Source organism: Chinchilla lanigera, unplaced genomic scaffold, assembly GCF_000276665.1.
Source record: "Chinchilla lanigera isolate Chin_1 unplaced genomic scaffold, ChiLan1.0 scaffold00005, whole genome shotgun sequence".
Lineage (NCBI taxonomy): Eukaryota > Metazoa > Chordata > Mammalia > Rodentia > Chinchillidae > Chinchilla > Chinchilla lanigera.
Genome location: NW_004955406.1, coordinates 42056014 through 42081636, shown reverse-complemented (window position 1 = coordinate 42081636; position 25623 = coordinate 42056014). Strand labels below are relative to the sequence as shown.

Genomic DNA, 25623 nt, shown 5'->3' with positions numbered 1-25623 from the left:
AGTTCGATTCCCGGTACCAGAGAAATAAATAAATAAATAAATAAAATGTGCCTATAAAAGCCCCCCTGGAAATGTAAAGTAGCCAGCGTTGCTCATTTACAAATGAGAAAACCAAAGGCTCACCGAAGTCACATGACCACTCCTAGCAGGCATCATCCCCTCAGATCCCTGACTTCACCGGCCAGCTTTGTAGGGGTAGTGTGAAGACACAGCAAGATCCTTTTCCAGTTTTCTCTGCTCCTTCACTTTCCAGGTCTGGCCCACACGCCAAGCCCTCCACAGAGCATTCCTAGAGTCACCCAGATGAACTCGTCACCACTTCTGGGCACCCACAGATCCCTGTGTCTCTATTTAATCTCTCTGACCCCTCAGCAAATAGGAGGTGCTTGTTCAATGAAACAAAGTCAGCTGTGGGCTCACTGCCACTGTCCTACCCTATAAGCCATGGTCCCAGCTCCTGAGGAATAAAACCCTGAACCCCTGAGCCCCTCTGGCCTGCGCAGAGGAAGGGGTGGTGTTGGGGACTCATTAGCAACTCCTGAACATCCTCTAAGGTGGGGGCACTGCATGGGTTTGCTGGCCAGGGCTAAGGGCCAGCTGAGCACCACCCTGGCTCTCAGGGAGATGGTCTCCCACCTCCAATGATCTCAAGGGAGTCTCCTGGGTCTTTGACATACTCGGGGGTAAGAAGGGCAGATGGCGAGGGAAGGTGACCAGAGATAAGGGGGCTCTGGAAAATGTGTCACTCTGTGGGGTGGACATGGGTGGGGTTCATTTCCCATCAGTCTAGTGGCGCCTCCTCCATCTGATTTCAAGCATGGAATTTTCCTATCTCGGCCACTCTGCCAAGCTTGGGCTAAGCCTGGTTCGTGTATCGTGCACGCGTGTGAGCATGTGCGTGTGGTCCTGTGTGTGTGTTTTCTTTCCAAGTTGGAAAACCTCTGAAACCAGGCAGCTTTGTCAGCGGCTTTTATCCCTCAGCCAGAGGGGAGCCTGCAAGCTGTAGACACTTACATTCCAGTCCCCGCAGGCTTGGGCCGGACTGGGGCAGGAAGCCGCAGCTGGGCGAGGGCAGTACAGCGACAGCCACAGCAGCGTCCTCTTGGCTGTCCCACCCCCGACCCCCACCCGTCTGCTCCTCCTCATCCTTTCTCCCTTCCCTCCTTCCTGCTGCTCCCAGTTCCTCCTCCTTGCCCTCGGCCTCCCTGCCTCTTTCCTCCCCTCCCTCCTGCTCTCTGGTGAGGGGTGCAGGGGAAAGATCCATGGTCCAAGCGGGAGTAACTTACTTCCAAGGAAAAGAAAGCTACTTCCAGTCATCCTGGCCCATTGCTTCCCACCCCCATGGGTGACTAAGGACCCTTCATGAGCCAGAGGGGGGAAAGCCAAGAATCACACCTTAAGAAAATCACTGAAGCTGCTTCAGGTGAACCCCAAATGGCAGCTTCTACTGAAGAGAGGCAGCCCCGTGAAAGCAAACGGTGGATGCAGAAGGAAACCCTTCCTCTCCTTAGAGTGGCTTCCCTGCCCCAGCTGTCAGGGAGGGCTGGGGCAGGGCTGCCGAGTCGAGGGACCTCGGCAGGACATCTGCAAACTCCACCTCAGTGCCCTCAAACTTCAGCTTGTGTAAGAACTGACAGGGATGCACCCCAGCAATGTGGGTTCCTGGGCCACACCCTCACCGACTGGGCTCAGGAGCTGGGTGGGGTCCTAGAATCTGTGTTTTGAATCTGGACACCAATCTACAAGAAGAAACTGTGGATTCTGAGAGGGAAATAGAACTCTAGCCTGGTGGCACCAGGGCACAGAAACGAGTACCAGGCCTCCCAGGTTGACGGTACTTCCAGCAGAGGGAGCAGGACACCCCATATCCCTAGGTTAGACCCCTTTTTAGCTTGGACAGGTCTGTTCTAAGAGGCTGTTCATGCCAGCCATGAACCAGAACACCCTGGATCTGAGCCCCCCACGAGCTGAGACCAGAACGTGTCTCTCTCAGTGGGCCTCCGAGACAAGAAGCGGGCACGGGGAGAACGTGCTAAGAACCCGCACTGGGCTTCGGCTCTTGCTATCCGTGACGTTCCACCTCCACACAGGCACCAGAGTGGCTACCTTTAAATACCGGTCGGACTTGAACTAAAACCTGTCCCAGGTTCCCAGGTCCTTTAGTGTGGCACCAGTCTTTTGGGGCCAGCTCCTCCCTTTCGGCAACATGATTTCCTACTTCCTGTTACTCCCAGGAATGTAGAAATACGTAGACTGTCCCACTCCTGGGCTGCTTCTGTCCTCACAGAAGCCAGTGACTTCCTTGGCTTCTTGGCAACTTATCTCTTCTCACTCCCTAAGATTCCACTCTGGGCCCATCAGACCGCAGTCACGCCCTGACCGCCCAGCCTGACACAGGCAGCCTGCCCTGCTGTGATGGTGACTGCATGTAGCACCCGGGCTCCTCATTCCTAGCATAGCACTTACCGGGTGAGGCTGGACTCATACCTGCTTCCCTGAGACCCGAGCTCCTCAGGGCTGGGTAAGGCTCTGCAGCTCAGCTCCTAGTCCTGTGCCTGGCCACTGTCACGCTCAGTTCCCACTGGATGAACTGAACAGGCTCTTTTCAAGAATCACTCCAGGGAAGAAAGAGAGGACTTACGGGGTCTTTAGACACCTGAGGATGTTCTGGGTCACGGACCTTGGTACACTTCCTCATTCCTTTCTGAGATGGAACCGGACGCTCCCTGCAGTTCAGATCAGTGGAGCCAACTGGAGCCTTTGAGTGTGTCCTCCACATCTCATGGGCTTGCTTATGAGGTCAGATCCTGGGTTACTTCCCAGACATCTGTGTTTGGCTCTCAGGAATACCCTGGCTCTCTCTCAGGGCCCCACCAAACACATGGGGTCCAGACCAACCACAGCTGCCAGGGAAAACCCACTGTGGGGCTTTCCTGCTGGGCCACTGATGGGCTCATCAGTGTTGGCCTCAACCTAACCCCGACAGAGCAGACAAGGGGTGACCCGGCATTCGGAGCATCAAAGCAGCAGCTGGTCCCTGAGATCCCAGAACTTGAACCCGTGGCTTTAGTGACCTGCTGGGCTTGAGGTCCAAAGAGCAAACTGGAAGCTCTTAGACTAGAGTCAAGCAAGCAGCCTCCAGGAGCTCTGCCCCAGGTTCAGAGCCTGCTGGTCTTTCCACGGAGGACCAGAGGCGCTGGAGTCGAAGCACTGAGAAGTCAGCCTCCAGGACTCGCCTCTGCCCACGGGTCACTGGGGCTGGAGCTCTGAAGACACGGAGGCTGCAGAAGGGCAGGAAGGGTCTCTGGGGCTATTTGGAATCAAGCACAGTGCTGCCTTAACATTCCAGAGTACAGAGTGGGGCTTCCCACCCCTCTCCTCCTGGGCTGCCTTACTGCGTTCCCCATTCCTTCCAGCAGCGCCCAGGCCGGGTGGGCGTCCAGCGCTGGGTAAGCGGCAGGTGGGAGGTAGCTATCTGCAGGGACTGTCTATATTTACAAGCCTTACCCAGGCACCATTCCAGCTTTACATGAAATGAGGGAAGGCTTACGATGACCCACAGCAGTACTAAACATTTAGCCCACAGCCTCGGTGGTAAATAGAGGTGGGGATGGGCAGAAGGAGCAGGCTTAGTGGTTTGAGGGGTTAAATAAAAGACTAAACTTTCTCCAGGCCCCATGCCCAGCTCCCCAGAGGACAGGGGCAGGAGAGCAGAGGGGAGAGAGGCCACCTTTCCAGCAAGAGGCCATCTGCCCTGGGCTCTGCACTAAAATTAGGACACATTAAGGGGAAAGGTGGAGCCGGGACTTGCCAGCCTGGCCGCATTTCCCCTGCATCTCCTCAGAGATCCCCACACAGCCCCCTCTGGCCAGCCAGCACGCCCAGCCGAGGGCCTCCCCCACTCAGGCGCAGCCCAGCAAGTGCCACAGCGAGCAGTCATGGCAGTGGCATTTATTCCACCCGGGTGGGTGCAGGCCTGTTCTCTGCTTTCTCTGGGCTTGGCCCCTCAGGGCAGTGCTTGTTGGCACAGTTACCCGTGGATGCCCCCAGCAGCACCCAGGACTGCGTGGCCCCTCAGAAAGAGAGGGAGAGGGAAGAGTCCCCAGAGAGCTGGCATCTGCCTCCACCCACCTTCTCAGCCTGAGCAGAAGGCCGGCGAGGCTCGGTCACCTGCAGCTGAGGGTGGTGACCCTCAGGAAGCACGGAGTGGGAGGAGACTGTTCCCTGTGAAACACTCGAAGAGGAAGGAAGACCTGTGGCCTGGGGCAGCCCTGGCCTCTTCTGTGGGCTCCTAGGGAGGCCCAGCCACCTCAGCCCTCTGGGCCAAGGGATAAGGATGAGGCACCGAGGCCCACCCAGTGGCGGCTGTCAGGGTTTGTTATGGTCCTGATGGAGATGGCCAGGGGCACAGGAAGTGGACAGTAATGCTGGGGACATCTCCTGGCTGTGCCAGGATGGAGGTAGTAGGCTGACGAGGGGACCAATCTTGCCCTGGGCTTGTCCCACAGGGTAGGAGAGCAGCTTGCAATGCATCTGAAGCTTCTAGAGGGCTCAAGCACCCCAGGGAGTTCAGACTTCAGGAGCGGATGGGGTTCTGCTCAGCCTGTAATGAGAAGCACAAGTTAGCTCGGCTCCTGGGTTGAAGGAGCCTGCAGACTGCACCCAAGGGCCCAGCAGCACCACAGCCTGGAGCGCCCAGCCCTGTGGGCTCCCAGCTCTCCTGCAGCACCAAGCACGTCTCTGCCGCTCTGCTTGGACTGCATGTCAGAATCACCTAGGGGTTTATAAATGTGCCTCGGTGGGATTCTGGTGTTCAGCTGAGCTTAGGGGAAGGGAAAGGAGGTCAAACCGGTTCATTTGGCTCTGTGCCTGCAGATCTGAATAAGGAAGTGAAAACTCACTAAAATAAAGTTTGCAAGGGGACTACATATCATAGCAAGAAAAATTTATGTCGGCACTAAAAATGGAACTTCCTGACCAGAGTGTTGTTTTGGAAAATCTTTCCAAGAAGCTTCAGACTCTCCCGCTGTGGACACTGAAGAAGATGGAGCCAGGCCTGGCGGCTCCTGTAATCTCACACTCTCAGAGGCTGAGGCAGGGGGCTGCAAGTTCAAACCCACTCCTGCCCACTGCCCCCAGGCTCCTTGCCTGTCTCAGCCTATTTAAGCCCCATGTTAACACCACAAGGTAGAAATTATCATTTCTGTTTCACGGAGGAGAAAACTGAGGTTCAAGGCTGAGCAAGTCTCCCAGAGTCACGCACACTAAGGAACAGTCAGGATCCAGTTCCCAGTGGGGGTCTCTGCTACCTCTTCTGCTGTGCCCCTGGTCCCCACATGGGGACAGGACAGACAGGGTGCGGAGAGGACATGGTGCTGCGGGTGCCGGTGTGTGCGTTTCTTTTGAGGTTGTTTGTGTGCTTTATGCAGTGTTCTCCCCACCTGGTTATGGGAGCAGCTGGCCGGTTTTCCCTTGTGACTTTTATGGGGTCCAGCCCCTCAGTGCCCGTGGACACTGTACATGAGAATTTATGGGGCACAGAGTCCAAAAGGCTTTGGGGGCTGCATCCATTCCCACCCACCCAGGAGGGGATCCCCACAGGGGGTGGACCAGAGTCTCCCTTGCAACCCCAGTGCCGTGAGTAGGGCAGGAGAGCAGGACCCTGGGGGCGGGGGCGGCATGAGCTACAGGCCGTGAGGCCCCGCGGTCCACGGTGGTTTGCAGGAGTGAGACCTGGGGACGGAAGCAGTGCCTGCTCTGAGGATGACCGTGGGGACGTTAGGAGGTGGGCAGGGAAGGCTCATGCACAGTGTCCACGGGCATTGAGGGGCTGGACCCAGATACAAATCTGCCTGCCTGCCTCACAGCCTCAGCTCTCTGACAGCACTGAGGGTTATGCTTCAAAGACTAAGTAAAAACCTGATGTGTAAACCAGCTGAGGTAGGAGGATCACAAGCTAGAGCCCAGCTGGGCAACTCAGTGAGACCCTGTCTCAAAATAAAAAGTTTTAAAAGGCCTGGTGATGTAGCTCAGTGGAAAGGCCCTGGGTTCAATCCCCAGTACCCACATATGGAAGGAAGGAAGGAAGGAAGGAAGGAAGGAAGGAAGGAAGGAAGGAAGGAAGGAAGGAAGGAAGGAAGATGGAGCGAAACCGATAGCTCCTCTGGATGGCAAACTCACCTGTGGACCAGGCCTGTGCTGCAGGTGCCTTTAGCCTGCATGGGGCCGTGCGGACTCCGCACCCCAAGGACAGTGGCTGGAGGACCCAACCCTCCCGACACAGCGGGGCCTCCTTACCGTTCAATGATGCGGTTGTTGTCCTGGAGGTCAAAAGTCAGCAGCTTCATCTCCTCGTAGAGCTCCTGCATGCTGTGCAAGGCAGAGGCCAGAGAGGCGGGTGAGGCCAACGTCCCAAGGCACAGACCTGGCCCAGGGCCCCACTCAGGCAGTGTCCAGGCAAAACAACTCAGCCTTGAACTCAGCAGCCTTTGAACTCTCACATGCAAATGCACACACACCACACACACACACACACCACACGTACACGGCACGCACACTCGCCCCCTTTGGCACTTACTGCATAGCCAGGTCCTTCGGAGCAGCGCTGGGAGGGGGAGTTGCGGGTGGTGGTGAGGTCTCAGCCCTGGGGGCCCTGTCTTGAAGGAGCTGGTCAAGGATCTGCGGAGAAGCCATCGTTAGTCAGAAGGGTTTGCCAGCTTGTGTGTGGATGGGCAGGATGCACTGAGGAAGAGGGCGACAAAACTGCCCCAGCCTGCACCCCCAGAGTCCCCAGAATTGTCCCGCCTTTCCCACAAGGCCTCCCTCCCATCCAGAAACACAGCTGGCATTATTCTCCCTTGTCCGTGCTCCGACTGAAGGATCCAGGCTGCCCAGTTCACCTTTGTGTCTAACCTAAGCCTCTCGTGACACATCCCGAGCTGGTCTCTGATAGCACGAAGTCACTGCTCAAGGTGCAAACAGGGAGGCAGGAGGAAGAGGGGGTCCCCGGGAGGAGAAGCCCCTCTCCAGCCCCATGACCAGCACCCATAGCCCTGCCCTTGCCCTTTGATCTGAGATCTCCAGTGTGTTCCAGACATGCTCCATCCCCATCTCCGGGCACATTGTAAGTGAGAGACCTCTAACCGTGCAGAAGTCCTTGGGCTTGGTCAAGGCAGCTCCATCCAGAGGGGGATGATCCCCATGCCCACGGGGCACCCAAGAGGCTCCCCTCCACAGCCCCTGGGGGCCCTGCAGGCGCACACCTTGCTCAGGTTCTCCTGGGCTCCCTGGGCTTCCGTGTTGCAGGTGGCCACAGACCAGCCAGCCCGGCGCAGTTGGTTCCTGGTTGTCTGCACCTCTCTAGAGAAGGCAGGTAGAGGTTAGAGTAGAGCAGGACCCTGCTCTCACCTCCCAGGGTCCCCAGCTGTCACCGGGCCACCATACAGACACCTGTGGGCCCCAGGCATTTGCCTCCCTCGCTGCCTCTGCCCTTCCAGGTGTGGCCTGGCTGTCACCTGCCCCACTTTCATGCAGCAGACAGGACAAGGCCAGCTTGTCACCGGGGCTGAGTGTAGGGCTATTTGCTCTTTGCATAGAGAGGAAACTGAGCCGTTAAGCCCATGGCTGGTTCTCCACCTTAACTCCACGGTAGGGTCACCAAGAGGAGCTTTTAATGTCTTGTTGTCCACGCCCTACTCAGGCTTTGGGGATGCTAGGGACAGGGATCCGGGCACTGGGATTGTACCATGAGGCCCACAGGTCACACAGCACTTAGGAAACCACCCCCTCTTCTCAGGGGGGCCTGGGTTCACACACTAGGAGAAGCAGGGGCTACCTGAGAAGGAGCCCCCAAACTCCCGGAGGCACAGGGGTGAGAGGAGTCTGTCAGTGGACACTGCCCACCCCTGTTCCGCACCCACTTGGAAACCTAGAAGCTGCTTGCCCCTGTCTCAGCAGGACTTGGAGCTCTCATCAGCAAGGACGGAGGAGACCAATGACCTGAGCCTCAGTTCCCTCATCTGTCAAATGGGGCAATGCCGTCTACTGTACAGAGTAGCTACTGTGGACTAGATCAGCAAATCTGGAGAGATCACCCAGCAGACACCTGGTCTCCCGGGCCCACAAACCCACATTCCTCCTACTTCTTCCTGCGCTAACTTCTCTCTCCGGGTCCTCTGTGGCCCTAGGGCCTTCGAGTTCAGGGGAAGGGCCAGGCCATTACCTCATCCACTTGCCGTGTGTGACCAGGGATGCCTGATACTTCTGCACACACTCCTCCTGGAACACCTGCAGGAGCCTCTTGGCTAAATGACTGAAATTCACCCTGGAGGGACAGAGAAGCGCGGCCCCCGCATGAGTAGCTGCGGCCACCTGTGCACCAAGCTCGCGTCTCTGTCTCTCTCCACCATCCCTGGCTGGGCGGGGGCTCCAGGGAGGGAGGAGACAGTGACCACACACGGACCTGGGAGGCCAAAAACCAGTGAGGCAGATGCGTGAACAGGTGGACAAGGAAGAAGGACAAAGGGCCTGGGGAGGTCACATGACACTCATGCTGGGCCAGGGGAGGGAAGGACAGGCAGGTGGGAAACACCTGTGTGTCGGGGCAGGTGGAGAACTGCGAGCCTCGCGCTGACTTAGCTCTGCGGCTTTCCTCCCCTTCCTCTGGCCCCAGAAACCCATCCTGGACACAGCCACGGCCGGGATCAGGACCTCCCCCTTCCCATACGCACAGAGCACCGCCGCCAGGGGTCCGGTCACTCACTTGTCCAGCTTGTGAATCTGTTCCTCATTGTAGTTGAGCCCTGCAGGAAACAGTCGGGAATGATGTCACCCGCTGAAGCGGTCCAGACCATGGAGTGCCCCAGGGTAGGGGACAGTTACACGGACGCAGACAGCCAGGCCCGAGGCCCCATTTTGGGGGAGCCCACAGCCAGGAAGCCAGGAAGGGCAGAAAGAGCAGAGGCTGCGCAGAAACCTGTACAGGCTCCTGAGGAAGGCGCCTGTGTGAATGGCCCCTCGCCTCACACTCGCAGGTGGCTAATGTCCACAGCCGACTGGCCCCATCCCTGCAGTCACTCTGCAGACACAGCCAGGTGGCTCTGCAGCCATGGGCTGGCGAAGTTAGGCCACCACCCCAGCCTCCCCCTCTATGCCCAGCCACTTTTGCCACAAGGGGCACTTTTGCCAGGCAACCGCAGTTTTGTGGGCACACCCACTATGGCCTGTAGCCTGAAGGGCCCTAACGCTCAAGTGCTGGGAGGTGCTGCCCCCTGCTGGACTCCAAGGGAATGGCCCTCCTGCAACCTGAGGTGACTGGTTTGAGTCTTCCCATTCAGCTGCCCTAATAGCAGGACCCCCTTTCTGGGCCTGCAGCGGCTGAGCGCACTTGTGGTGTCCGGAGATCTGGCACAAGTCCCAGCCCTGCCTGCTAATAGCAAGTGACCTGGCCTCACAGGGCCCATGTCTTCCTCCATTACACACACCACACAGCATTCCTGAGCAGATCGCAGGAGAGGCTGCTGGGAAAATGACTCAGCCTTTTCCAGGGGCTTTTCCCGCTTTCTGTACAGTACTAGTGATTGAACCTGGGGCTTTTCTCTGAGCTGCAGCCATAGCCCTATGTTAAATTTTTATTTTAAGACAGGGTCTGGCTGAGTTTGCCTCAGCTGGCGTTGAACTTGAGATCCTCCTGCCTCAGCCTCCCTAGTAGACAGGATTACAGGCATGTACCCCCACACCGGCTGGAATAGCTTCTTTCAACATTCCAGGTGTGGCCAGTTAAGGGTTCATTTCTGATTTTAATAAAGGATCTGAAAGACCATGAGAAATAAAAGTCTTGGGCCAGGGATATAGCTCAGTGGCACAAGTGCCTGCCTGGCAAGCACAAGGTCCTGAGTTTGATTCCCGGTATCAAAAATAAAAAAAGTCTTCTGAGGCTGTCAAAAGGCTGTTAAAACCAGTGGGCCTACACTGCCTGGGTTTCTTCACCTTTCTGTGTCTCAGTTTTCTCATCTATAAAATGGGGAGGATAGGGTGCCTACAGTCTCTATGGGCATTAAATAATGTAAAAACACCCATAGCCCTTAGGATGGGTCCTGGCACCAGGGAAGTGCTACAGTTTTGAGTGTCAGGATTGTGGACTCCTAGCCGTTGAGGTCTGAGGTCACTACAGAGGTGGTCAACTGGGCATGGAGCAGCCTGGAGGCAGCATATCCCCCGCAGACCTGCACGTCCACTGCGGTGGCCAGCCGACACCCACAGCCAGAGTCCGCGGCACGGCTAGCGCAGCTGAGGACCTAGTTTTACTTGAATCAATTTAAATTTTAAAACTAATGCAGGGGCTGGGGGTTTAGCGCAGCGGCACAGTGCCTTCCTGGCAAGCGCAAGGTCGTGAGTTCGGTTCCCGGTACCGGAAAGAAAAACCAAACCCAAAGAAACCTCCCAAAATAAAACTAATGCAGTGTAACATATCTTTCCCATTACACATTGCTGTCTGATTTTGTTAAGACTAGATTTTATTTTGTGAAACGTTCACCTTCCAAATAGAAGTTCACCTGCTGTAAACGTGAAATACACTCGGGGTTTTGAAGCCTCGGCACAGAAAACAAACATAAAATCTCTCTTTAGTAACCTTGTTTATGTTGATTGCATCTGAAGTGGGGCTATATTGAGTTGAGTAAAATATGTTGAAATTAATTTCACCTGTTTCCCTCTACTTTCTAATTTGGCTATGAGAAGCTGGGCGTGGTGGTGCATGTCTGTAATCCCAGCACTTGGGAGGGGGAGGCAGGAAGATCGCCTCGAATGTGAGGCCAGCCTGGGCTACATAGTGAGACCCTGTCTCAAAAAAATAAAACAAAACAAAATAAAAAATGAAAAAAAAATTGGCTATGAGAAAACTTAACCATATATGCGTGAATGGCGCCCCTGCGCAGAGTCTTTGTGAGGACTAACAGATAACTCGGGCAAGATGCATGGCCCAGTGGCTCTAAGTGGGGCTTTTCTTGATCCCCCTCTGGAAAACCTGTCTGCCTCACTGCCCCAAAGACAGTAGACAGGAAAACACTCCATAAACTATAACCTGCCCTTCCCTAGCAAGGGCTCCCTGTCAGGGCTATTTCTCTTTTGTTTCGTCAGTACTGGGATTAAACTTGAGGGTTCACATAAGCTGGGCAAGTGCTTGACCACTAAGCTACATCCTCAGCCCTTTTTGTTTGATTTTTAGACAGGGTCTCCCTAAGTCCCCCAGGCTGGCCTCAAATTTGTGATCCTCCTGTCTCTCTGTTTCCAGAGCAGCTGGGATGACAGGTGTGTACGCCCCCACCCCATGCCACCTAAACTCTCCCAAGGCCATGGGCAGAGTGCAAGAGTTGCGTGTCACTCACCAGCCTGCAGGCAGTGTGACAGTGGGGACCCGGCCTTGGACCAGCTGCACCAGGCACCCCACTGCTCCACCTGCACAGTGGCCCCCAGCAGCCCTGGAGGGAGGACCCACAAATAACAGGAGGGCTGCCAAAGGGCTCACCTGGCCTCATTCTAGATTTCTTGAACTGTTTGTAGATGAGGTGCATCTTGTCCAGGCAACTCTGGATCTGCTGGGTGCTGTGGTGGAGGCAGGAAGAATCAAACAGTACAGCAGCACAGTGTAAAGACAAGGCTACAGTGGCCGAGAGTGGGCGTGGCTGTGCTGGCCCTGAGCTTGGGACGCCTTGGTTCTCCCTTCCCCCATCTACTCATCCACACAGCGGGAGCCAGGTTAGAGGAAGCCAGGCAGCTGCCACAGGGGGGCAGTGTTTGCTACCCCGGAAGGTGGGGAGGTCCTGGAGCAACCAGGATAGAGGCAAACAGGACTCTCCCCTGGTCACCCGCCAGGCCAGAAGGATCTACCTTCCTGGACTACCCGGAGCCTGGTGCATAGAAGGAACTTAAAAAGAACAAATCCACAATCTCATTTAGAACAACAGACTCAGTGGAGCTCAGCCGGGCCTGCAGGCAGGGAATGAATGGGGAGGTGACCTCGCAGGACTGAATGGGGAGGTGACCTAGCAGGACTCCCACATCCTGGGGTTTAGTCTGGGGTTTAAGGTCAGGACTGTTTCTTGCTTCCCCTTTCTAGGGCTGACTCAAGCACTTTGGGATGCTGGGGTGCCCCTCCTCACCCCCCGGGGCCACACTCCACTTCCTCCTGAGGCTCCTCTGGTGAGCCCAACTCAGCTATTTTGGAGCTGACTACTGGCTAGGCCAGAGCACAGGGTACCCCGCACTTGGCCACCCCGTGCCTGCCCTTCTGAGAACATGGGTGGGGGCCAAGGTGGGGGACAGGGCTCGGGGCCAGGTGGGCTCTGAATTCAGAAACATCTTCCAGTCTCAGGGCTCAGAAGCTCAGGGAACAGACAACCTGCTGTGCACCCCCGGGGGGCGGGGGTAACGCCCCAATCTATAGTCACCCCTTCTGAGAAACACAGGGTTCTCCCTCTAAGGGGGTAAATGAAGACTGCACAGAGCCTTATGTCCGTTAGGCCGGGTTTGATGGTATTTTCAGAGAGTTGCATTTAGAGCTGAGGACACAGATTGCAGCTCTAGGATGGGGACCGGGGACCCGGGACCCTGCCCACCCCGGTGAGGGAGGCTGTGCCTGCAATACATCTACATCCACTAGGGGCGGCGGTGGACCTTTTCAAGGTTTGTGAGACAGGAGAACGGGATTTTTAAAAGGTGGCAAATCCCCACCTGCATAGGCCAAGAGTACGGTCTTTGGAGGCAGACAGATGTGACCTGCAGCCCCACCTCTGTGACTTGTCACACCACCGCAAGGGGTCCCTGTCCAGGGCTATTTCTCTTGTTTCCTCAGTACTGGGGTTAAACTCAGGGGTTCACACATGCCAGGCAAGTGCTCTACCACTGAGCTACATCCTCAGCCCTTTTTGTTTGATTTTGAGACAGGGTCTCCCTAAGTCCCCAGGCTGACCCCAAACTTGTGATCCTCCTGCCTGTCAGGACAAATTGACCCCACAGAGGGAGGGGCATCCTCCTCATAACCAGATGTTATTACATCACTGTTGCTACAGTGGGAGGGCCTGGAAAAGGAAGGGCGGAACCGTGGCCCTGAGAAGATTCCCAGATCCTCAAGTTCCTGGATATGCAGGGGACCCCAGACCCTGTCATCCTGCCAGCTGGTCTCAGGGAGGGGCTGCTCATTCCTGTCCTAGCACCTTGCCAAGGGCAAGGAGGAAGCGGGTGGGCTTCTGCAAAGGCTGCTGGACACTTAGGGATGCTCGTCTCCCAGCCTCCACCCCACAAATCAGGAAACTCCCACAGACCTTCTGTCTTCATGTACCTGATCCCGGTTCTTCGCCAGCTCTGAGCTCAGGTGGCCCAGGCTCACCTGGGTCTCTGCAACATCTTGGGAACATCTGGAGAGGACCGTAGCCAGCTATGGGGCAAAAAGGCAGACATCCGTGGGATCCTCTCCTGAGACGCCCCTGGCAGTCTGGCTGGGCCCCTGGCCCCTGACCCACCCCAGTGCACTCACAGTCTGCAGCTTAGACCTCAGCTCTGTGGCCCTCTTCAGTTCCCACATCTCGGGCACCTCAGGCGTCCTGGCTGTGCTGCTGGACCTTGAGAAAAGGATAGAAGATGCATTTGAGGAGGGAGCCAGAGAGCTCTTTGACCATTGCTGAGCAGGGCATCCTTGGGATGGGTCCCGGGAGAAGGGTATTTTGTGTCTGGGAGAGGAACCAACTGGAAGGGGCCCATACACCAAAGTGTGACACTACTGAGTACTGCAAAGAATAAAACACTGGATTCAAACTCCTTGAGCCCACAAAAATGTATGAGTGCAGGTGTCTGCAAATTCACCCTCATCAGGAACGTGTGCAACTAGACAGAAAGAATGAAGCTCCTTTCCAGTAGAAAGTATTCCATGGTAGCCAAGAGTTTACTGATAAAGGAAATCCATCTTTTGTAGACTACGAGACAATAGCCTGCTAGGACTTGGAGTGTCCACTTCCTGCTGGCCCCAGTGAAATGATTAAGGAAAAACACATCTGTACAGAGGAAGGGTCAGGCTGTCCCCACCCAGTGGTGTGGTGACGTGATACCCCCAGCACCGTCCACGATGCACTGCAGCACAGAGCGTAGCTTGAATCAGTGCAGCCTGCAGTGCTCCTGAAGTACAGGGAGTGCCAGAAAAGAAGAACAAGCCAAAAAGCACCAAGAGGAAACTCCAGACAAGTCTCCAAGATGGGACAGTGGCCTTGGTCCCTCCACTAAGCCAGAGGCATGAAAAGCAGGAAGCGGAGGAAGGGAGTCTATGCTGGATTCAGATATAAAGAACGCCACAGCCAGGTACAAGCGTGGTCTGGATGGGGACCTAGTTTGGAAATGAGAGGTAAAGGGAACTTTGGGGCATCATCAGAAACATTTGAAAAGAGATGAGCACCAGATGAGCTCAGACTACATTGTCACAGAGGGGCAAGCTCATTTGCCAAGAATAGCAGAGTATAAAATAGCAGATACAGAAAACTCGAATGTTGGCTAGTAGGTATGTACATCCCTTTAGAGTAGGAAGCTATGTACTAGCAAAGGACATACCAGTAAAGTGTGAGAACCTGTCTCTGGGACAGTGGGTGATATTTTTGCTTTTGCTTAGCTGTACTTTCTAACTTCCTACCATTGACATGTATATTTAAATTTTTTTGGTTTATTGATTGATTGCAGTATTGGGGATTAAACACAGGGCCTTTGCCCTGAGCTATATCCTCAGCCCCTTTCCAATCTTTTGAGACAAGTTCTCACTCAATTGCCAAGTTGCCAAGGCTGGGATCAAACATTCGATCCTCCTGCCTCAGCCTCCCAGAGTGCTGAGATTACAAGCGTGTGCCACTCTGCCCTCATCACCCAGCCTAACATATGCTTTTTAAATAACAGTTAAGAATGAAGAGCCCCACATGCTTTGGCTTGGAAATGGAGGGTCAAGGAGGGAGGAGGAGGCAGCGGCCAAGTAGAATCAGGAGTGAACCCCAGACACCCATGAAGGCTGGGGTGCTATCTGCTTTGCCACCTGCTATCCTGAGGGCTTGGCAAAGAGCACGCGCGTGCGCACACACACACCTGCATGCACGCACACGCACGCATGTGTGCACACATTCGCACATGCACGCACACACACAGCAGGCACAGCTGAGCCAATGGTTGTACACACGGTGGCCTGGGACCTGGAACATTTGACGGCAGCATAGGATGAGGCTGAGCCAGCATAACCCTATGGGGGGTCAGGAACCCTAGGTTTGAATCCTGGTCCTGCCGGCCACACGTGCTGTCCTTATGGCCTCAGGTTCTTCATCTATGAAATGGAAGACAAATTTCTTTCCTGCTACAAAGGTGTTTGCGGGGCCCCAACAGGACCTCAGGGATACAGGGCTTTTTGAGAGAGCAAATTTATATGAACACACACATTTTTGGGAGGGAGCTAGAGGAAGCCTTGGCATCCCCAGAGCCAGGCCTGGCTGTCCAGATGGTAGCTCTCGGGGAGCAGCAGCCGCTGAGGAGGCAGAGTTGCCTGCCCAGGACCTCCGTTCCCTCTCCCTGTACTTCCCATTCTGTCCCCTTCTGACTCTCTCTGGCCAGGACAGTTGTCACTGTCTGTGGCTCCAGCACACCCCACAGCAGTCTCTCCATGCTCCAAGGCCTCTTCCTCTGTCTCCGCATAGACCTCCCAGCTAGGGGCTCCCTCCTCTGGCCTTCATAGCCTCATCTTCCAGGAAGGCCTCCGTGCTGCTCTGCCCATCTCTGCAGTGCCCTGCCCGGCTCCGGTCACCTTCATGTGCTGGAAGGGCAGCACTGGTCCTCCACCTGACGCCACACCCATCCCTGGACTCCTTCTAGTAGGGGGAGGTATTTGGAGAGACCCATCAGGTTCTGCGGGAGGATTCCTCCTCTGCCACCGTCTGAAGGGGCTCGGCCATGATGGAGGCCCTGCCCCTGTCACCCAGAGATGCTCCTCTTCCTCCTCCTGTGTTCTCACTGCCTCCACCTGCCCCAGCAGCAGTGTTGCACTGCCAAGAGCCAGGCAGCCACACTGGGCATCCCCTGCACCCAGGCTGGGAGAGGCACTTCCGGCCTGACTGGGGGCACTTCCGGCATGGCTGGGAGAGGCACTTCCTGGCATGGCAGCAGTGTCTGCACCCATCTCCTCTCAGTGAGTAAGGCTGCAGCTGCCTCGGGCTCCTGGACTCTGGGGCTGCTCCTGCTTCTCAGCAGTGCTCAGGCCATGGAGTCTTCCCTCGCTTCTCATCCCCAGACCCTCCAGCTCTTCCCCAGAATCCTTTTCTACACCACCATCCCTGTGTAGTCCAGGACAGGAGACCAGAAGGCGTGGGGTTCCAAGGATGAGTGGAAGACCCAGGGCAGGCATTCGCAGAGGCTGGAGGGTGAGACCACTGCATTTCCACCCTGCACTGTGTCCACAGACTGTGGCGTGAGTGCCTCCCCCTGGGTCCTGCTCTGGGCCTTTGCACAGGGTGCACATCCAAATCAAGGAGAACAGAGATGCCTTCCTGGGGCAGACAGGTTGCCCTGTCACCCTAGAGGGCAGCAGCTTGGCAGGGAGGGAGGGTGAGTCATTTAGCTGGAGGCAGGGCTGAGGGACAGACCAGGGCACCCTCTCTCCCTACGCAGGTAGGGAAGGGCTGGTGCATCACTGGGTATCAGGAGACAGGAAGAGAGACAGAAGGGCTGCGGGGGTCTCAGTTGGCCTGTGCAGGACACCTACCTCTCGGTGGCCAGGCTGCTGCTGAGGAAGAGGAGGCCGGTCCTGGCGACCTCCAGGGTCTGCCTGCACGTGGCCTGGAGCACCTCCCTGCCCGAGAGGAGCTTGAGTTAAGGCCACCTTGTCCAGGGTGCTGGTGCAGAAGGGCTCCGGATGGTCTGCCACGTGGTCCCTCCCCATCACCCCGTCCTCATGGCACTCACACGACCCAGTGCAGCCCCCGAAGCATCAGCTTCTGCCCATTCAGCAGAGCCCGTGCCAGCCGCAGTGCCTGGTGACCAGCGCCCAGCACACCCTGAAACACACAGGAGGGCAGGGTCTAGTCCCACACCTTCCACCCCCCGTGCCATACACACCTGACCACCTGGGGGCTGTTCTCACCTTAGCAGTGCTGTAATCTGCCTGCAGGTCCACTTTGGGGACGAACTTGGGGATGTCCACAGCAGCTGCAAAGACCCTCTGTGAGTGACCTGCCTCTACAACCTGGGTTAGCTTCCTTGTTCCTGGTGCACACTCCCCCTCACCTGTCATTGCTGATCTCCCACCCCAAGCTTCCTAACTCACCCAAAGCCCCTACCTTCCAAACCGCGTCCAGCAGGTGGGCCTTTCCAGATGCAGTTGTTTGCTGCCACCTTGGGGACATTTTGAAACTACACCCTAATGCCCCATTTCAACAGTAAGAAACAGGACTAAATCTTGCTATTGCTCTTCAAGATTAATGTCCTTTCCCCACCTCAGAGGAGAGGGATGAAATTGGGGCAGCATTCTAAGGAGAAGGAATGACATTTCTGCTAGAACTTGGAGAAAGAACAAAGCTGGATCCTTGGCCACCTGCCCTTCTTCTAACACAAACACCCTGCACTAATCAGAGAGATGGACAGCGTATTAAATGCTAATGTCCCTGTTTCAATGAGAGTTTTTACACAGCTCTGAGGACCCCTGGAATCCTACATAGGTTATGTGGCGTTTTAGAGGCATGGGCAGAATTAAAACCCAGACCTGCCTCTGTACCCTGTGGGCCCAAAGAAACACTCAAAAGGAAAACTGCCCTGGACTGCGAGCCCCTGCGTCGTGGAGGAGAACCTCACCAGGACAAAAGACCCAGCCCGGGTGGCCCTACTCACGGTCCCTGAAGGTCAGACCCTTGGGGGTGTCACTGGCCATGCTGAACAGGGTCAGGGGGCTGCTGGCAGTCGTGTGGCCGATGTGCTGTGCTGAGAGGCTGGGCTCGAAGACACAGAGGTGACCCTCAAACAGGTACTCTTGGTGCTGGGGGGCCACATTGGTCTGCTCATATACGGCCTCCAGAAAGATGGCGATCCTGGGCATGGCAGGGAGATGGTGCGGGAGGGGGTGGAAGGGTCAGCAGCCAGATGGAGGGTTGGGGGACCAAACCCCAGCCAGAATTTTGCCTGTGGAGAAGGCTCGGCTTCTCAGTGAGAGGGACCGGGGTGGTTCTCTCCCTCACTGAAGATGGAGAGATGAAGGGCGGGGTTCACGTCCTACAGACAGGATGGGAAGGCGATGCAGAAGTCCCAGTGCCCAGCATCTGCTCTTGTACCTGTTCTTGTTGCTAAAATTCTCCTAGTCCCATAAAGCATTCCACGAAGTGCTTCAGAAAATGTACCACACACACACATGCACACACGCACACACATATCTACACCTATACCTACACCCCTGGGACTTATAATACACATTAACCTTTGAAAGGACACTGAATCTCTGAGGCGTAAGCAAGGAAACCTGCCTACCTCAGTGGAACTAGTACTTTTCCAAACTCAGTTTGGACCCTGAAGCTTTCCTGTCTACGATGTCCCCAGCTGCATGCAAGTCCTTCCGGAGATCCTGCCTGAAGCAGTGGCTGCTCCTCTGGTGGAGAAAGTATCCTCCCCCCCGCAGCTCACCCCCACTCACGTGTTGTGGGCGTGGATGTAGATGTGGTGCAGGATGGACTGGGACAGGGAGAAGACGTGGACTACGACCCGCTGCAGGATGTTACTGGTCTCTGCAAAGAACTGATCGAAGCCCCAGCACTTGGCCTCTTCCACCTCCAAGATGTTGGCCAGGATGGGTACCAGCTGGCTCTGCAGGCCCCTGCCCTCCCAGGACATGAGACTGTCAGGGGCTGGGACAGGATGTGTCCTGCTTACGTAGCTATGGGGGGTTCCCAGGAGAAGCCCAGAGGGTCCCGGACCCAGATGGCATGGCAAGACAGGCTGAGGAGGAATTTCTGTAAAACCCAAGGCCACAGAGACAGCGTGGTGGACCCAGCCTGCAGCAGGCATGGGCTGCACGGGGCCGGGCTCTGGAGTTTGGACTCATCAGAGAAATGGTGACCACTCACATGGACAGCTGGCAGGTGACGGGGAGGCTGTAACTCCACTCCAGGGGCCCGTTTTCCCGCTTCTGTGCACCTGCGATGGCCCCTGCTGGCTTCTCTGTGGTGATCCGGTACCTGGGGCGGGCAGGACCAGGTCAGCAGGAGCCCCAGAGCCCCATACACTTCTAATGGCAAGGAACTCGGCAGCGGGCTGGGTCCATTCTAGGCTGAATGTGGGGCCACACAGCTGGCGCCTGGGCTGAGGGTGTGTGCCTTGACCTCCCTGTTGATCCACCGACAAAGGGACATTCTTCACGGGGCCATATTTGGAGGCAAGGGCCAGAGGATTGGGGGCCGGAGAGGTCATCAGTGGAACCGTTTCACATTTTGGAAGGGACATGGGAACCTTGATTTAACTCCATCTCATCCAGCTGCTAGGGCTACAGCACCGTTTCTGTAGCTTTCTGGGATGTGAACCCAGCCTGTCTGGAAGTGGCAGGTCCAGCCTGTGGCCTGCTCTACCCCACAGCTCTCCTCTTATCCCACCCATTAGCCAAAGCCCGGGTCGGCTCACCATGCACAGCTTGTGCCTTCCTTCCCTGAAGTTCATATAAATACTCTTAGCTCCAGGTCCAGTGGCCGTTTTTGCACCTGCCCCCTAACCCGTTGTGGAGCTTGTCCCAGGACCGGTCCTTTTCCTGGCTAGCCTCCTTCCTGGCTCCACGTTTCAGAGGCTCTGCAGTTTTGCTGCGATGGCATCTTAAATCTCTTTCTTCTGGGAAGTGCCCTCTGGGAGCAGCTCCTGTCCCCAGCTGGAAACCAGAGCCAGGCCTTGGGCCTTGGAAGCTAGCCCCACCTCCAGCCAACGTGGCTTTGGATAGATCTCTGAGATCCTCCACAGAGGGAATGGAGGAAGGGAGGAGGGAGTGTGCACCAGGCGGATGCAGAGGGAGGCTGAGGCAGAAGGACTGTGAGTTCAAGCCCAGCCTTGGCAACTTAATAAGACTGTTTCAAAATAGAAAAGAAATGACTAGAGAGGTAGCTTGGTGGTAGAGCACCGTGGTGTTCTCAGTAGCAGAGAGAGAGAGGATGGAGGAGTGAGGTCACCCATCCACAGAAGCATGCACCTTCTAGTCTGATCGATCAACTATCAAAGGCACTAAAAGAGCCTAGTGTTGAGGGGAAGAGCAGACAGTGCCCCGCGGGGCCAGGCGTCGCCCCAAGAACATCCCAGCCGAACCCCTCATTGCTTGCCACATACATGATCTCCTTGTTGCGCCGCGGCCCTCCGAAGGGGACAAAGGGCAGGCTGCCAGTGGCTGCATGGTACAGGGTCACCCCGATGCTCCAGAGATCCACAGTCACCCCGAACGCCTTCTGCTGGGGCTTGTGCAGCACCGCCCGCTCATATATGTTGGGGTGCTATGGGGAGAGGCCCCCACCCATCAGACCCTTCCATGGCCTTTCAGCTGTCATCCCAGCACTGGGGAGGCTGAGGCAGGAGGATCACCATAAGTTTGAGGCCAGCCTGGGCTATATAGTGATATTAAGGCCAACCTGAACTACATAGCAGGACCCTGTCTCAAAAAAACAAGGAGCTGTCACCTGCACTGGGGCAGCTGGGGGCCAATATGTCCCTCCCTCCTCCATTGGGGTCCAGCTGGCTGGGCCAGTCAGTGATCTCCACTGTTCTAAAGATTAGGGTGGGATGCATCCTCCTGGCTGGGTGCAGGGCTGAGCTGGGACCCTGCAGACCCCCTCCTGCAGGAGGCACAGGCACTGTAGGCAGCAGTCCCTGGCAGGTCACCCACCAGGTACTCCTCCGTCCCGTAGACGGAGATGAACTTCTCCTCATCATCCAGCTCGCGGGCAGCCCCGAAGTCTGTCAGCTTGTAGATGCTCTGGCCCTCCTCCCCGACCAGGCGCATGATGTTCCCCGGCTTGATGTCCCGGTGGACGATGCCATTCTCCCTCAGGTGGTTCATGCCAGCCACTGGGGACAGACAGGCCTGGAGCTCATCTCAGGAAAGCCAACACGGGTCCCAGTGGACAGGCACTCCCGCAGGCCGACAGGGCCACAGCAGAGGTGGAACAGAGCCGGGCACAGGGCAAAGGAGGGGTCCCAAGGCCACCGGGCTCCCCTGGGTTCTCTGTGAAACCCAGGTGCACCACCCTCTCTTGCCTGAGCATGAGCATGTGTGCATGTATACAGGTGTGTATGTGTGCATGTGTGTGTGTGCACATATGAAAATGCACCTCACAGTTCACCACCTTCACCATTTTTACGTGTGCAGCACAGTGACATGAGGCACATCAGCACTGACATGCAGACATGGCTTCCACCATCTCTGGCATGTTCTCATCTCCTCACATGGAAACACACTGAGCTACAGTCCCAGCCCAGCTCCCATTTTTTTTTTTTAAATTTTGAGACAGGGTCTCCCCAAGTCTGGAGTTGTCTACGTTGGGCTTAAATGTGCGATCCTCCTGCCTCAGCCTCCCAGAGTGCTAGGATTACAGGTGTGTGGCTGAGAATTTCCTCCCTTTTCAAGGTTGAATTATCATCAGCTGCAAGTAGGCACCACACCTTTCCCTGTTAGGCTGCCTCCTCTGGCTGCTGTGAATGACGCGGCCTTCAGCACCAGTGTAGGATCTGTTTTGAATTTCATTTTTAAATTGCAATTTTTTTAAAGTGGGCACACAGACACGCAGATTCTGTCTGTGGATGGAGAGCCTGGTGGGTTCAGGGTGTCCATCTGTGTTGGGGTCCTTGTCCCACATCACACCGCTGCGCTTTGCCCAGCATGTAGGGTGCAGGCATGGATCCTGGGGCACACGAAGGGCCACTCACCCACGCAGCGCAGCACCACCAGGAACTCCTCCTCTGGCAGCCCGAAGGCATTCTCGGGGCTCTCCAGCACGCTCAGCAGGCTCCCACTGGAGCAGTACTCCATCACCAGCACCTTCTGCCTGCTGGCCCCCTGCAAGAGGGCAGGGGAGGCTGGGGAGGAGGCACCACCCCACCTACAGAAGAGGTGGCTCTTCTCCAGGTCCCTCTTCCTGGGCTGGCTGTCGCTGCTTGGCCCTACATAGGCCCCACACACTGGAATTCAAGGCTGACTCTTCCAGGAGGCCCTCCGGATCAGGCATTGGTGCCCAGTCCTTTCCCATGTGCTGTCCCACCTCTTACCTTCTTCCCTCCCCTGCAGGTATGGCTCTGATTAGCATGTGACCAAGACTCTACTATCATGGGGCTCCTCCTCCCAGGACTCTGAGGGTCAAGGACAAGGCCACCCAACCCTGACTGAGCACAGGACCCACCGTCTCCTCCACAGCGAAGAGCTTGACGATGTTCTGGTGGTTGAGCTTCCGCAGCACCTCAAACTCCCTCACCTGCACCTCTCGGGGCCGCAGGTAGCTGACAGTGTTGAAGACCTTCACGGCCACCAGTTCCCCAGATTTCTGCATAGCAGGAGGGGGCTGCATGGGGAGACTGCAGGTCCCACCCCACAGGGAGCAGCCACCCTCTGCAGGCCTCTGTCCAGCCTCTCCTACCAGGTCCCAGAGGAGCTCCCACCCGCAGCTCCTTCCCTCCTCAGGCTGCACTGGGAGGTGACCAGGGCTCTGAGTCCTTAATGTCCTCTGAGCTGTGCTGTGGGTACAGTCACTAGTGCCATAGACAGGCTGCAAGGCCAGCCAGTCTGGGATTGAAACCAGGTCTGCCTGGTTTGTCCCTGAAGCCTGCGAGTGGAGTGGCTTCTCCATATGGCTCAGCAGCAGATGCAGGCAGAGCAGACAGGTCCAACCTCTACCCTGCTGTCCCGAGAGCCTGCGTGAGCTCACCTCCCCTGGAGCTGTGCTTCTGCCATCACCCTCAAGAGCCCTTTGCAGTGCCTTGCACCTCTGCCTATCCCAGGGGGAACCTGCCCTGAGCGCACAGAGCAGTGGCAAGCCCACTGGGGCCGCTGGGCCCCTGCCGCACCGAGGGCTGAGCACCAAGGGTCGAGGGCTGCGGGCTGCTGCCTACCTTGTTCCGGGCCTTGTACACGCTGGCAGTGGCCCCCTGCCCCAGCAGGTCATCTGTGTGCCACAGGTAATTGGCTGTGCTCTGCATCTCCTGCCTTGGGCTGTCTGGCCACCTGCTACCTGGAAGAAGTACACACCAGGGACTCTGTCCCTGCCCTGGAGTGCCAGCCAACAGTTCCCTGAGACGACCTCATGCCAGGCTCCATGCGGCCATTGCACAGGCAAGGGAGCAGGGAAGGGGGAGGCACAGAAGGGTTGAGTAACTTCCTCCAAAGAGGCCCAGTGCAGCACAGAGAAGCGGCAGCAGCAGCAGCAGCAGCAGCAGCAGCAGCGCCCTCAGTCCAAGCCAGAGCCACCTGTGCCATGCCCATCCTCCCCTCCCAGGCAGCCCATTCTGCAGACAAACCTCCTCTCTGCTTCACCTCTTCCTGGCACTGAGGACTCTGGGGCTTTGGCATCCAAGCCTGGCACTGTCCCAGAAGCAGAAACAGTGCAGGAGGAAGGGCCCGGGTCAAAAGCAGGGCAGCAGCGCCTGTCACACCACCGTCACACCACTGCAGATCTCCAGGATTGCGACACCAGCCTGGCGCCCCCACCCCACCCAGCTCGCTGCCTGGCCCACCACTTCCTGCTGCCTAGGCCCACAGCTGCTCCCCAGGCCACCAGGTGCTGGCCCAGAGAGGGCCAGGGCTGCGGAGGGGAGGATCTGAAAGCCCTCTGCAGCTCTCTTCCCCATCTCCGCTCCCACCCGTCCTATCCTCCCTGAGGACGACACTGGTTCCTCTAAAGCAACTGGTTCTAGAAAGTGCAGCCTCAGAACTTATGGCTCAGTGTCTGAAAAGCAGGGCTGGGGCTGATTTTTTGGGGACACCTGGGGGCAGCGGCACAAGTGGTCACCATCCCTTCAGTATTTGAAATAAGGCTGGGAGACAAGGGCCTTCTCCTGCTCCGACATCCCCTATTTCTCAAGCGGAGTGTCACCAGGCCTGGAATTTTATGTTGTTTAGCTATGAACCTTTCTCTCCGTAATCACTGTTGAAGTTGCAAATGCCTGACAGAGTCCAGTGCTTGAACCGGAGGCCTCTTGGAAAGTGCGGGGCCACAGACTGTGAGCCACCTCCCTCGCTCTGCTCGCTCTGCTCTTCGGAGGGCTGGTCCTGAGGGGCCGGGCAGAGCTGAGGATGCAGTGGGCAGTGGGTGGCGGGTGTTGCGGTACAGATGCGCCTGTGCCCCTGGTCCTGAGCTTGGGAGTGCTGACTGCAGCACATCTGGCCTGACCCTGCCTTCTCAGCTCTCATCCCTGCCTGCCCAGCATGTGTCCAGCTTCCAGAGAGGAGCAGTTGTGTGATGGAGGTGGTGGACACAAAGCAGCTGAGCTGAAGACCCGCTCACAGCCCCTCCCGCCATCAGCTCTCCCAGGCCAGAGCACTCACCCTGCTCTGGGCGGAGTCAGGCAGAGGGTCTCCCAGGCAAGCGGGTGTTATACTTTCTGTCCGGGCCAAGTCCAGGACCTGAGCTACACCGGAAAGAGCAGGGCAGGGCGGATGAGAGGCCCCTTTGGTGCTGTTTGATTCTTAGCCCCCATCAAAGACCAGCCCCAGCCCTTAACCCTTTCCTGTTTGTCACCCCCCCCCCACAGACACACACACACACACACACTACACATGCACAAACACATGCGGGCACAGGCGCGGGGCAGGGACGGGGTGGTTTCCAGCCCTTTTCCCCTGGGGCTCTGCAGTCTCTCCTGGCCACTCCCACTCCTGGGACTCTGGCCAGGGAAGAAGACCCCAGGGTGAGGGCTCACCCAGCAGCTGAACCCCAGCTTGGGGTGTCAGGAAGTAGAGCCACCCAGGAGCACTGGCAGCCCATGGGGGCTCTCCGCTGGGTCACAGCTTTCCCTCCGTTTCTCACTGGGCTCTAAACAATCTTTTCCAAGAGTGTTTCCCAGAGAGGGTGTGCAGACCACCTGACCCCCAACAGCCACAGAGAGACCCAGGGAGAGGGTGCAGGACACCGGCCAGGGACTCAGGAGGGGCCCCTCCCCCACGACACCGCACTCACCCCATCTCGGTGGCAAGGGATGCAGGTTTGTGGGACCCGGACAGCGACTCAAACTTTCAGAGCCTGCACACGTTCATGGGCAGTGCCCAGAGCATCCTCGTAGCCATGGGCCCCAGGGACCCACGAGAAGGACCAGTTGGAATGGCCTTGTGCCCTGTGGGAGCTGAATGCGAGGGTTTCTGGCTGGCTCCGCCCGCAGCAGCAGCATGCCTGGCTCAGCAGAGCCAGGGCTGCGCTCTCTAAACTTCCTGATTTCGTTTTTTCTCCCCACCTCTCGCCCTCTCCTTCTCTCTCTCTTAAAGAGACAGGCATCTCTGCAACTGCCACTCCCCCTACCCACCCTAGCAGGAAAGAGAAAGGAAGTCTCGAGAGTTCCCAGGTAGAGGCGATGGGACCAGCGTGGGAGCCACAAAGAGTTGAGGAAACGAGGCGCAGGCTCACT

At 56.8% G+C, this 25623-nt stretch overlaps 1 protein-coding gene and 1 long non-coding RNA gene across 6 annotated transcripts in view; one reads left to right on the top strand and one right to left on the bottom strand.

Annotated features, from left to right (window-relative positions):
• Positions 1 to 8215, top strand: part of LOC102020083 — a 12603-nt gene extending 4388 nt beyond the window's left edge. Inside the window, exon 4 of the long non-coding RNA XR_001230731.1 lies at positions 7957 to 8215. This is a non-coding gene — a long non-coding RNA (uncharacterized LOC102020083). The remainder of the gene's footprint in view (positions 1 to 7956) is intronic.
• On the bottom strand, positions 3936 to 25623 carry Ikbke (inhibitor of kappa light polypeptide gene enhancer in B-cells, kinase epsilon). 5 transcript variants are annotated; one of them, XM_005375388.2, is made up of 23 exons: positions 25182 to 25623; positions 24551 to 24633; positions 23524 to 23587; positions 23119 to 23237; positions 22413 to 22553; positions 21943 to 22072; positions 20903 to 21084; positions 20353 to 20513; positions 19116 to 19226; positions 18686 to 18865; positions 17893 to 18089; positions 17150 to 17214; positions 16972 to 17063; positions 16772 to 16858; positions 13532 to 13616; positions 13320 to 13432; positions 11525 to 11601; positions 8762 to 8801; positions 8222 to 8323; positions 7263 to 7359; positions 6578 to 6678; positions 6298 to 6369; positions 3936 to 4603 (listed from the first exon to the last, which is right to left on the bottom strand). In XM_005375388.2, exons 3-23 carry the CDS (start codon positions 23573 to 23575, stop codon positions 4570 to 4572), a joined length of 2238 nt encoding a protein of 745 aa, XP_005375445.1. In that variant the 5' UTR covers positions 23576 to 23587; positions 24551 to 24633; positions 25182 to 25623; the 3' UTR covers positions 3936 to 4569. The 5 variants fall into 5 exon arrangements, with proteins under 5 accessions (XP_005375445.1, XP_005375446.1, XP_005375447.1 ...); XM_005375389.2 differs by having other exon boundaries at positions 24551 to 24628; XM_005375390.2 differs by lacking the exon at positions 23524 to 23587 and having other exon boundaries at positions 25182 to 25622.